Genomic DNA, 12,185 nt, shown 5'->3' on the forward strand with positions numbered 1-12,185 from the left:
GCAATGGAAGAATCCACCTGAGAAAAACCTTCATGGTTTCACATGTTCTGCCAGGGGAGAAGGGTGAGGAGAGCTGCAGAGAAGCCCTCCGTTAACCAGGTGTCCTTTCTGGGGTTTGCATTTATTTTTGTGAGTGTGTGCGTGTGTGTGTGTGTGTGTGTATAAAAATAAAACCCCGTTTTTCCAAAGCCTGAAGGGCCAGGTTATCAGTGACTGTGGAGCCTCCAGCCGGCCGGCTGCTCTCCCATCTGTCATGCTGCTTGGCTACTTCCTGCTGGTCCTGGTCTCTTTCTCCCTCCTGCTCTCCCTTGCTCCCTGTTCCTGCACTTTCTCTGGCTCTCCCTCACCCTACAGAGCCTGGGCAAACCTCCCACCTCCTGGTGGGCCGGCATTCATTTCGATTTGAAATACAAGGGCACCAGGAGGAACGACAGGCAGGTCTGGGAAGGGGGTGCAGTGGGTGTGCCCTCCCCAGTCAAGGACAGCCCAGAGACGGTGGCTCACACAGAAGGAGGTTCCACGGGGGCAGAGGGCCCCCAGAAAGGAAGCCCAGGGTCCAGGCCAAGTTTGGTGGCAGGCCTGCCCCCACTGCCCTCTCTCGGTCAGGCTCCTTTCCCTCCCTGCCTCGGGCACCGCCAGCTGGGGCCTTCAGGGCAGACAGGAGCCTGGCCAGTCCCAAGATGAGGGGGAGCGTGGGTCCTCTTGTGGTTGGGTCGCCTGCAGTCCCGGGGGATGTACCTTTCCTGTCATACTCATCTAGATTCCAATCCTGCCAGATATTTTAGCTGTACTGCCTTGGGCACATTCCTACCTGTCTCTGAGCCATATTTTCCTGCCAAAATGGGAGTGCTTTGCTAGAAATAATGATCGTGGCCAATGGTTTTTTTGGGTCTTCTCTGCAGCAGCCCTGTTCTAAGTGCTTAATTGCGAGGATTCAATGCAGTGACCCACAAGTAGGAGTGAGACAGCACCCAGCAAGTTGAAAGCCCTCGGTTAACATTATTCAGTCCAGTGTATGGGAACAGATGGGACCAATGGAGCTGAGATCTGAACACAGGCCCTTCAGACACCAGTACGTCAGTCATGATACAATATGGCCTTGGTAGCTACGCACAGCTCAATAAAATTGATTGATTACAGGCATCACCAAGGAGCCCATATAATCTAGAAACCTCTATGTCTTCCTTCAGAAGTATTTTTAACCATCATTGTTGTTTTTTTTTAATTTCTTTAACGTTTATTTATTGAGAGACAGACCGTGAGCAGGGAAGAGGAATACAGAATCCGAAGCAGGCTCCAGGCTGAGCTGTCAGCACAGAGCCCGATGCGGGGCTCGAACTCACAAACCGCGAGATCGTAACCCGAGCCGAAGTCAGACGCCTAACCGACTGAGCCACCCAGGCGCCCCTACCCCCCCCCATCATTGTTTAATTGCAAGTTACAACTCCCTCTCAGTCCAAGAAATCATAAAGTCTCAAGTTACTGCGGTGTTTTGTTTTGCTTTTGAAATTAAAATGGGACACGCTCCCTTTGAGATGACGGCGGCATGTTGTGGGGAGGGGAGTCGAGTCCAGATTCAGCAGTTTCGCTCCAGCGGGTCTGAAAGTCGGCTGTGCTCTCAGTTCAACGTTCTTCACTGAGAGATGACCTCTGAAAGCCGATCGGGCCCCATGGGTTGCTTCAGCTCATGGCCTGCCCGGCGGTAAGCAAGTCTACCCCCTCCACTCGTATTGAGGATGAGAACTGGATTAAAGGCAAGCATAGAGGTGGGGGTGCAGGTAGGGGTGGTGCTCAGGCCTCCCATGAGCCCACCGTCCAGGCAGGTGGTTAGACAAGCCAACGTCCTGGGATAAGGACAGATCAGATCAGCAGCCCGAGAAGGCAGGAGGCCAGGCAGCTGTGGGCGGATGTCAAGGGCCACCCCTGCTCACTCTCGCACTCAGGCACCGTTCTAGGTACTGGTGATCCAGCAGTGAACTAAACAGAATAAAATCCCTGTCCTCGTGGAGCTTAGTTTCTACTAGAGGGTGGGGCAGAGAGATAGACAAATGAGATAAATAAATAAGATAATATGTGAAATGACAAGCGGTAACATGAAAAGAAGAGGGATAGAGTGTCAGGGTTTTTATTTTGTTTTGTTCTTGTCTTGTTGCTCCTTCTTCTCTATTGGGTTTTGTTTTGTTTTGTTTTTTTAAAGAATTTTAAGTGAGGTGATATTTGAGTAAAATCTAAAGGAGGTGAAGGAGATCTCTGGTGCAAGTAGTTTCTAGGGAGAGGAAACAGTAAGTGCAAAGGCCCTGGGGTAGAAAGGCCTTGGGGAATTGAGACTGACCCTCTCTGTTCCTGTGAAGCTATTACTAATCAGGCCCTAGTTTCTGTGGTCACTCCTCAAACTTTATGCCTGGGGTCTTTCTGGTTGTGCAGAATTGACCCAGGCAGAACCTTCCAGGCTGGGTGAGGCCCTGGAAGAGATTTCTATGGAAAGGCTCCAGGGAAGGTCTCTGCAGTTCTACTGCGTAAGTCAGGGGGTTGCCACGCTTGTAACAAATGCACATTCCTGGGCCATGCTCCACATCCGCCTACTCAGGATCTGTGATCGGGTCTGTGCCGGGGAATCCGCATTGCTAAAAGCCTCTAGGCATGTTTGAGCATCTTCGCTATACCCATTTCCATGATTTCTCTCTTAGCTCTTGTTCTGATTGACTGGGGTAGAGTCTCCCATATTTCATCTTTCCTAAACGCTTTGAGTTTTTCTTGAGGCACCTTGCCAGCCATTTCCTGCCAGGGATTGGAAGCATTCTCCGGGTAGGCAGTCAGCTGGGCTGTTCTGCTCCCCTGCAGAAGGGGCTGGTCTGAAACAGGTGACATGGGGGTGGCGGGAGTTCTTGGGATTTGCATGTTTCCTCCCTCGAGCCCGGTGCCCATGGTGGGGGCTTCAGGGACAGTGGTGACTGATGCAGGTCAACTCTGGGGACCCAGGGGATGTCTGTAGAGATGAAGAACAAATGAATGAATAAACGTCAGTTTTGACAAGAAAGGGCAGGAACATTGTTAGTGGGGTTGGCAGTTTGGAAATATCCTTTTCCCAGCACATGGGAAAAAAGCCTCATTCTTTCAAAATCGTTCCTTCCACTCCATCCCTCTCCCATCCCCCTCCCATCCCCCTCCCATCCCCATCCCACCTGGGTGGTGGTCCCCCCCAGCTTACTCTATTTTCTCGTCTGCAGCAGAGAGGACTAGAGATTCGGGGGGGCAGGAGCTACCAACCCCTGAGCTTCTCCGGGTTCAGCGCCTTCGCCCTCCCACCCCGCCTTCACGCCTCCAGCCAGAGCAAAGGATAGTAGTTAGGAAGGATTCTCGCGTCGGCTCCTTCCTCCCTGGAAAACCGTGGCCTATCCCTGTGACCTCGGAGCCTCCGTGTCCCCATCTGTGAACCGGGCCTGGGGAACCCCTGGTGGCGGGCCGGGGATGCCCCAGGGCGCCGCCGCAGGCTGGGCTCCTCGAGGGCTCGCCGCGCACGCCGCCGGGGTCCCCACGCCTCCCGCCCCCGCGCGCCGCGCAGGCCACGCCCCTCACGGCGGCCCGGCGGCGTTGCCATGGCGACGCACGTACACAGGCCGGGCGGGCGCGCGGGGTGCTGGCCGCCGGCTGGAGACTCCGCGGGAGCGCGGCCAGGCCGCCTCGCCCGGGTAGCCGGCCGGGCGCCTCCCGAGCCCGCGGGGCTCTCGGAGGGCGACTGGGCGTGGGCTTCTCCCTCCGGCCAGGTGAGTGCGGCACCGGGAGGAGGCAGCGGGCGGAGACCTGGGGCCCCGACCGGGTCGGCCCTGCGAGGTTGAGAGCTTGGAGAGGAGGCTCGGGACCCGGCCCCACCCACCCCGAGCTCGAACTCCTCTCCGGTCCACACTTGGGTCCCCGGGAGCACCCCAGAGCAGGTGTCCCGACAGCAGTCCGTCCTCCCTAAAATGCAGGCCCCCCACCCACTCTGCCTCCGGAAGTAGCCTGCGCGGGAGCTTCCAGAACCTTCCTTGGCACCACATGTGCCGCTTTAAGCTATCCGATGGGGTACAGCCGGGATTAGCGGGGTGCCAGGGCAGGTGACTGAGGTTCTTTTGCTCTTTCCTATGCCTGGTGCTTCAGGGCACTAAGAACGAATTTACAGAGTTTAACACGTTTCAAATTACTTTCTACCGTGTTTTCAGGCAGGGGAGTGACTGCACAGGGCAAGATGAAGGTGGAGAAATATCGTCCAACCCAAAAGCTACAGATGGAATTTAGGTTTTCCAAGAAGGATGTCTAAGGCAGACGCTGAATAGGGAGATTCGTAGCCAACTGGCTGCACAGATTTGCTTTGATGTGCCGTTTGTATTTGCCTTCATTCGGCTAGTGTTTATTGAGCACCTACTGTGTGTCAGACACTGCTCCAGGTGCTGGAGATGGGGTAACCAGCAAAACTGTCAGGAACTGCAAAGGGTCTGAGGTTTTACCTTGTGTGTGAGCTAGTAAGTTAGCCTGGCCAGCTTATAGATGCTGGCAGAAGACACAGGACAAAATTTGTCAATGCCTTTGCTCCAAAGATGGGTACCAACACGAGATAGCCGTGAAGAATTGTCCCTTAACAAAAACAACACAGTTCTGGCTCTCCTGGAGCACACATCTCAGCGAAAGGGAAACAAACAACAAACACAACTAAAGAAAGGAACAAGAAAATGTCAGAGAGTGATGAGTACAAGGAAGGAAACGAGGCTACGTGGCAGGTGGCCACAAGGAGGGACATCTGAGCAGAGAGAAGGCACCAGCCCTGGGAACCTCTGGGGTGAGAGCTAAAACTCAGACATGCACCTGGCCCAAGTTCTGGGGTTCAGTTTAGTGGCATTTCCCGTGGTTTTCCTGCAGAAGAGACGTTTCTCCCAGGTTTGCGTTAGGTTTGAACGTGTGGCTTGACAACGTGGCCCTCTGCAGCTGAAGTAAATAATTGAAGTCATTTGATGACAACAGAGCATGGTTCTTTTGGAAGAGGAGATGCCTATCCCCTTCTGTTAGTGACAGTGAACTTAACAAAATGTATCTCTCACTCTGTGAGATCATCAATACTTATGAGGCATCTGTAGCTCTCGGAGTTTACAAATAGAAAATAAACTATCTGGCTTATTTTTATTTCTCTTACTCCCCCCAACACCCGTGGGGTCTTTTCTTCCTTTCAGGGGGTGGAATCCTGGTTGTCAAGGACTCTCTGTTACTGCACATCCCAAGGGTCAACGGACAGTGCAGCTCCCCCCAGCCCGCTCTGCCCCACCCAGTATTAGCGGAGTCGTGCCGAAGGCTGAGCTGCGGGCGGATGGTCCAGCAGTTACACGCAGAGGCTCAGAGTTGCCTCCCTGACACTTGCCGCTGAGTGACCCTAATCTCTCCGAGTCTCAGAGGGACTGTAGAGTGGGACAGTACCAATATACCTACCCCGCAGGGTTGTGCTGAGGTTGAAAAGAAGCAGTTGTGTGTAAAAGGATAGCACAGTGCCTGGCACTTAGTAGGGATTCAATAGTTGATGATGGAGACGTCGATGAAGAGTAGAACCAGACCCGAGACTCTGTACGATCACAACGAGAGGGTCTTTGTTTTTCTCCGCAGTCCGACAGCTTCACGTTTCAGGGACCTTTCAGTTGAAACGAGAGGGACTTCCGTTCCTTGGCCTGGCCGTGGCGATGGGGGATGTCACACTGTGTGACTGGACGTATCTCGAATCAGAATCCAAGCACCATATGAATCATTAGCGTTTTGGATCCTACTGAAGTCACTGACGTTTTTCCATGTGAGGAAACCAGTGTAGAACTTACTTTGAAATGCATCAGGCGATAAAATGGTTAGGTGAATGGATAGATGGATGGAGGTGTGGTACAGCAAAAAGAGCAAAATGTCACTTGTAGGATCTAGGTGGTGGACAGGAAGGAGTTCGTTCAGCGGTCCTGCATCTTGGACATCTTCCTAACAAAACATTGGGGGAACATAGGTGCAGAGTCCTGACATATCTCCAAGCTAGAGTCTTAATACTTTGCCTTTCAAAGTCACCCCTCTTCCCTTAAGTGTATCAAGGAACGGAGTGACTCACGATGATTCAAAGAAACTATCATTTAAAGTCCATTCCCTCACCGACTGACTCATCAGTTTCAGGAATTCTGTAGAAGCTTAGAATTCTTTAGATCCAAGATTTGGAACAATAATAATAATAGCACAGATGTCCACTCTGAATGCTTCACACGTATGTTTGCATTTCATCCTCACGGAACTCTTCGGGGTACAGAGTATTCTTGATCCCGTTTTACAGATGAGGAAACTGAGGCATAGAGAGAGAAGTAACTCACCCAAAGTCACAGAGCTAGTAGGGGGCGGGCGGGTTAGGAACACCATTACTTGCTGTGTCAGATAACTCCCCCTGTGCTTAATGGGAGGCGCACAGCGATTATCAGTGGAATTCAGATTTGTCGTTGGGTTTTTTCAGCTACTGGTGGTTTGTGCTCTGAGTCCCGTAAAAAAAAAAAAAAAAAAAAAAAGTCTCCTGTCTGATTGTCAGAACCAAGCTCATCTTCGTTAAATGTCACTGTTTAAAAGGGAGTCTCAGAAATCTGCAGAATCAACAGTGTGATCATCGGGGAAGTCCGTCTACCTTCCCCTACCCCTGCTGATTTCTCCTTGGAACAATACGGTGCGTTTCGTCCCACTCTCAATGTGGTGGTGTTGAGTAGCCAGAAGACTGCATTTTCCTGACGGAGTTTTTTCTGAAAACCTTATACAGGGAAAGCAGACAGTATGAAAGCCTACCTAAAGAGCGCAGAAGGCTTTTTTGTCCTGAATAAAAGCACTACTGTTGGAAGGCATGAAGACTCAGACCTTGTTTTAGAGGTAAGAGCTGTTCCCGCCGCTCCCAGCACCTCCCCCCGCCCCCCTCCACGCAGCCTTACCGTTCGTTCGTGTGGATTCCAGGCTCTTCTAAAGCGCACCCTCTGGCTTACATCTGTGTTTCACGTGCTGCCAGTAACCCAACCGCCGAATATATTGGGTCTTCCCAGCACGTGTAGCAGGGATGGGTATGAGGCAAAGTGTGATGTGCCGTCTGTCCTCTGCTGGCCACGTGTACAGATGTCCCACCCATTGTCCCCTCCCCAGCACCCATTTAGAAGGGGGGCATGGAGCAGGTGTCTGACCCCTGCTCTGGGCCTGACAGCGAGGGCTGTCTGAAGTACCTGGCTTGGGCAACGGCCTCTCGCCCTTTCTAGAGCTTTCGGAGACTGTTGTGATGTGTATAACATTTTGAAAATGTTATATAAATGGATTATACCCCAGGTGAACTTTTGAGGTCGTTTGTGGTTTTTTTTTTCCCCTCACTCAGCATAATGTCCTTGAGATCACCTGTTATTTTTTATTGTTGAGTAATATTTCGTGGTATAGATGTTGAGTAATATTCCATTTGTTTAACCGTTCACGTATTGAAGGGCATTCTGATTGTTTCTAATTTGGGGGCTGTTACGGATAAATCCGCTTATGAACATTTGTGCACAGGTTTTTGTGTGAACACAAGTTTTTGTTCCTCTGGGATAAATGCTCGGGAGGGTGCTTGCTGGATCATGTGGTAAGTGTATGGTTTCCAAAGGAAGTGCCAGACTTGTTGTCCAGAGCGGCTGGACCATTTTGCATTCCCACCAGCGGTGTATGAGACACGGTTTCCCTGCATCCTCACCAGCAACTCGTGTTATCGCTGTCTTTTATTTTACCTGACTTTCGAAACATAAATTTCAGGTTTTTTGAAGTCTCATGCTTTTCGAATCATGTCTAAGAACACGTCACCGGGTCCTTGATTCCCGAGGATTTCTCCTACATTTTCTTCTGAAAGCTTGATAGATACTTTATGTTTAAACCTATGCGCCATTTTGAGTTCGTCTTTGTATATGATGTGAGATTTCGGTCCGGGTTCATTTTGATTGCATGGGGATATGACGTGGCTCCAGCACCATTTGTTGCAAAGACCATCCTTTCTCCATTGGACTCCTTTTGAAACTGTCAAAAACCACTTAGCCATACTTGTGGGGGAGCTGTTTCTGAGTTTCCTGTTACGTCTCGTGGATCTAGGTGTCTGTCCCTCTACCAATACGACATGGTCTTCGTTACTGTAGTTATGCAAAGTCTTGAATCGGGCAGAGCGGTTCCTCCCAATTTATTTTTCTTTTTTAAAAAAATGTCTCTTTACCTATTTTAATTCTTTTGCCTTTCCACACAAATTTTAGTAAAAGCTAGTCTATATATACAAAATATCTTGCTGGAATTTTCTTTATTTTTTTAAAAATTTTTTGGGGCGCCTGGGTGGCTCCGTCGGTTAAGCGTCCGACTTCGGCTCAGGTCACGGTCTCGCGGTCCGTGAGTTCGAGCCCCACGTCGGGCTCTGGGCTGACGGCTCGGAGCCTGGAGCCCGCTTCCGATTCTGTGTCTCCCTCTCTCTCTGCCCCTGCCCCGTTCATGCTCTGTCTCTCTCTGTCTCAAAAATAAATAAAAACGTTAAAAAAATTTTTTTAAAAATTTTTTTAAGTTTATTTATCTATTTTGAGAGAGACAGAGAGCATGAGAGGGGGAGGGGCAGAGAGAGAGAGGGGGAGAGAGAGAGAATCCCAACCAGGGTCCATGCTGCCAGCACAGAGCCCAATTCAGGGCTCAGACCCACAAAACTGTGGGATCATAACTTGCGCCAAAATCGAGTCAGACGCTTAACCGACTGAGCCACCCAGGTGTCCCTCTTGCTGGAATTTTAATAGGAATTGTATATAAGCCTATAATCAGTATGAGAATTGGTATCTTTACTATATTGTCTTCCAATCCATGAACATGGTATGTCTCTCCTTTTTTTCAGGGGGTCTTTGATTTCTTCCACAAATACTCTGTCATTTTTAGCATACCAGCGCTGTGCATGTTTTGCTAGATATATACTTAAATATCTTATCTTTTTTTAAATGATTATAAGTGATGTTATATTGTTGGGGCACCTGGGTGGGTCAGTTAGTTAAGCATCTGACTTCAGCTCAGTTCATGATCTCACAGTTCATGAGTTCAAGCTCTACATTGGGCTCCCTGCTGACAGCATGGAGACTGCTTGGGATTCTCTCTCTCCCCTTCTCTCTCTGCCCCTCCCCCACTCTGTCTCTCTCTCAAAATAAATAAACTTGAAAATGGTATTATAGTGTTAATTTGGTATCCCCATGTTCATTGACAATATAGAGAAACAATTGATTTTTGTATACTTAAATGATATCTTGCAACTGTAACTGAGCTTTCTAGAAAGTTTTTATAGATTTGTTGGGATTTTATATATAAACAGTCATGCCATCTACAAATAAAAACAGTTTTATTTCTCCTTTCAGGAAAGGAGATCTGAATACCCTTAATTTCATTTTTTTGCTTTATTGCACTGGCTAGCATTCTGTTGCATAAAAGTGATAAGAGCAACGTAAGTCTTTATACTTGCCTTTTCCTAGTTTCTGAGAGTGTTTATCATAAACTCTCAGACTTAAAAATAAGTCAGTGGACCTCCCCTTGAGGTTCTCATCCATGGTGTGGTCTCCCTACAAGGACACAGAAAACCCGTTCAGTGCACAGTCAGGGTAAAGGAAAAGAATTGCAGATTCTTCTTTATCATAACAAGGGACAGGTCTTGGGTAGTTTTATTTCCTGTCTGGCCAAGGTAGAAATAGAGATCTGTGTTTTGAACCTGAGTATGATATTAGAAAACTATAGTAATGTTTAAAAGCTCAGGCTTTGGGGGTGCCTGGGTGGCTCAGTCGGTTGAGCATCTGACTTCAGGTCATGATCTCCCAGTCTATGAGTTGGAGCCCCATGTTGAGCTCTGTGCTGACAGCTCAGAGCCTGGAGCCTGCTTTGGACTCTGTCTCCCTCTCTCTCTGCCCATTCCCCACTCATTCTCATTCTCTCTCTCTCTCTCTCTCTCTCTCTCTCTCTCTCTCTCTCTCTCTCTGTCTCTCTCTCTCAAAACTAAATAAACACTTAAAAAAAATTAAAAGCACAGGCTTTGGAGATAGACAGACAGGCCTGGGTTTGAATCTCACTAAGTCACTTGCTGGTTGTGTGACTTGAAGCAAATGACTTGATCTCTCTGAGCTCATTTTCGCTGCCTATAAGCCACTTACCTGACAGGATCATTGTGAGAATTACATGAGAAATGCACAGAAACTGCCTGGCACGTGCTTCTAACTAAATGACACCATGGTCATTATTATGGGCTCATAAAATGGAGACTGAGAAGAATCCTCAAAAGTGCACAGACAGGGGCGAGACGAGGAACCGTACGGAAAAAGGAACTAATGAGGACAATTTTTACACAGACAGGAATTGAGTTGCATTCACCGTATAAAAATAATTGACTGCCTCCCGCGCCTCAGACTTAGTTTAAGAAGTAAGTCACCACCGCCAGCCACAGTCGCACTGATTTATGAAGCAATCAGCTGTGTTTCCAGAGGCACAAGCTTATATTGGCTCCCCAGAGAACAGATGACACACGAGTTGCCAAATATTTTGTGAGCAGACTTTTGATGGGTGCTTCTGTCTGCTCTTAGACAAATCCTCTTCCCAAAGCTTAAATGGATTTGGGAGAGGAGATTTGCTTTGAAAAGGGTTGTAGGGACACCGGTCCATTTTGAAGACCTGGAACCCGCAGACGTGACAGCATTTTCTAGTTTTATAAAACAAGACAAAGTGGAAATCGCTTCTCTGCTGACTTCCTTGGGTCTTTCTGATTAGAAGAATCACCCTTGGGGACACCCGGGTGGCTCAGTCGGCTAAGCGTCCAGTGTCAGCTCAGGTCATGGTCTCGCAGTTGGTGAGTTCGAGCCCCACCTCGGGCTCTGTGTGGACAGCTCGGAGCCTGGAGCCCGCTTCCGATTCTGTGTCTCCCTCTCTCTCTGCCCCTCCCCCACGTGCACTCTGTCTCTCTCAAAGATAAATAAGCATTTTAAAAAATCAAAAAAAAAAAAAAAAAAAAAGAATCGCCCTTGGTTAGCTATGGTCCACGCTGAGGAATAATTCAACAGTCGATTTATAGTTCATGTTATTTGTGCTACTATAGGTCATTCCCCTAAACAAAGTTCAGAAATCCATATTAATAAAAAGCCTTCTTCAAAATTAGGCAGAGGGCACAGCCAGCAAATAAAAATGATTGTTTTACTTACCTGAGTAAGTCCTAAAAAATAGGCAGTCATACTTCTCGAGATTTAGACTCAACTGGCCAGGCTGACCGATTGTTCTGGTCATCGATGTCCTTCTATGTTGCCACCATTCACTTTTTCTGATAACAGAAGGCAGTTACGTGCTTATTGTTTTAAAAAAACTGGGAGAAAGCAAAGTGTAAGGGAGAAAATAAAAATCACGTGTCATCCTCTGGCTCAGGGAAAAACCAATATTGATATTTGCAGGGTTTCGCGCTGCAGACCTTTTTCTGTATCCTGTAAGGAGTTTGGTTCCCCAATGGCAATAGGAAGCCTGTGTTGGCGGGGCCAGGTTTTACCACTGTTATCACTCATTCCTTCCACAAATATTTACCTGGAGCCTCAGCACTGAGGCAAACCTGGGGATAAGGCAATGGCAGAATCAGGCATGGTCCGTGCAATCAGAAAGCTCCCAGGAGAGAGACACCGAAGTCAGGGGATCCCACAGAGACATATGTTGTTTTATTCACACTGGGGCTCTAAAGAAAAGGAACATGGAGGATAAGGACAACTTAATGGACAAGGGGGAAAGGGAAGGACATGTGCAAAGGCCCTGGGGTAGAGGAGCATATTATGAGCCCAAGGGACTGAGAGAAAACCAGTGTGTCCAGAAGGAAGAGTGGGAAGGAAGAGAGCTTAAGAAATGAGTAGGCCTCCTTCAGGCCACCCTGTCTGAAGCGTATGGGAAGAAACTGGGGTATTCTGAGCAAGGGAGGCGACCTCCATTTTGGAAGTTTTGAAATGACCGGCCTGGCTGCCACACACAGACTAGCAACGAGGGGCTCCGTTCAGAATCTCCCCTCTCGCATTTCACACCGTTCAAAAGCCTCAGCCTTGCTCATTTCAGACATAAACCTCGCGAATTTTAGTTTGTGTGATTGGCTGTGGCCTGTGAACTGTGATTTTTGGAGTTTAGAGCTGTTACTCAGA

General features: G+C 48.8%; 1 protein-coding gene across 7 annotated transcripts in view; it reads left to right on the top strand.

Moving 5' to 3' along the window:
• The first annotated feature begins 3,710 nt into the window (after window positions 1-3,710).
• The window catches only part of FHAD1 (forkhead associated phosphopeptide binding domain 1), a 122,417-nt gene continuing 113,942 nt past the window's right edge, over window positions 3,711-12,185 (top strand). For all 7 annotated transcript variants that reach the window (XM_030326293.1, XM_030326292.1, XM_030326298.1 and 4 more), the window contains exons 1-2: window positions 3,711-3,764; window positions 6,788-6,894. In XM_030326293.1, coding sequence (XP_030182153.1) covers window positions 6,802-6,894 — 93 coding nt within the window. In that variant the 5' untranslated portion in view covers window positions 3,711-3,764; window positions 6,788-6,801. The remainder of the gene's footprint in view (window positions 3,765-6,787; window positions 6,895-12,185) is intronic.

Source organism: Lynx canadensis, chromosome C1, assembly GCF_007474595.2.
Source record: "Lynx canadensis isolate LIC74 chromosome C1, mLynCan4.pri.v2, whole genome shotgun sequence".
In the NCBI taxonomy this organism is placed as follows: domain Eukaryota; kingdom Metazoa; phylum Chordata; class Mammalia; order Carnivora; family Felidae; genus Lynx; species Lynx canadensis.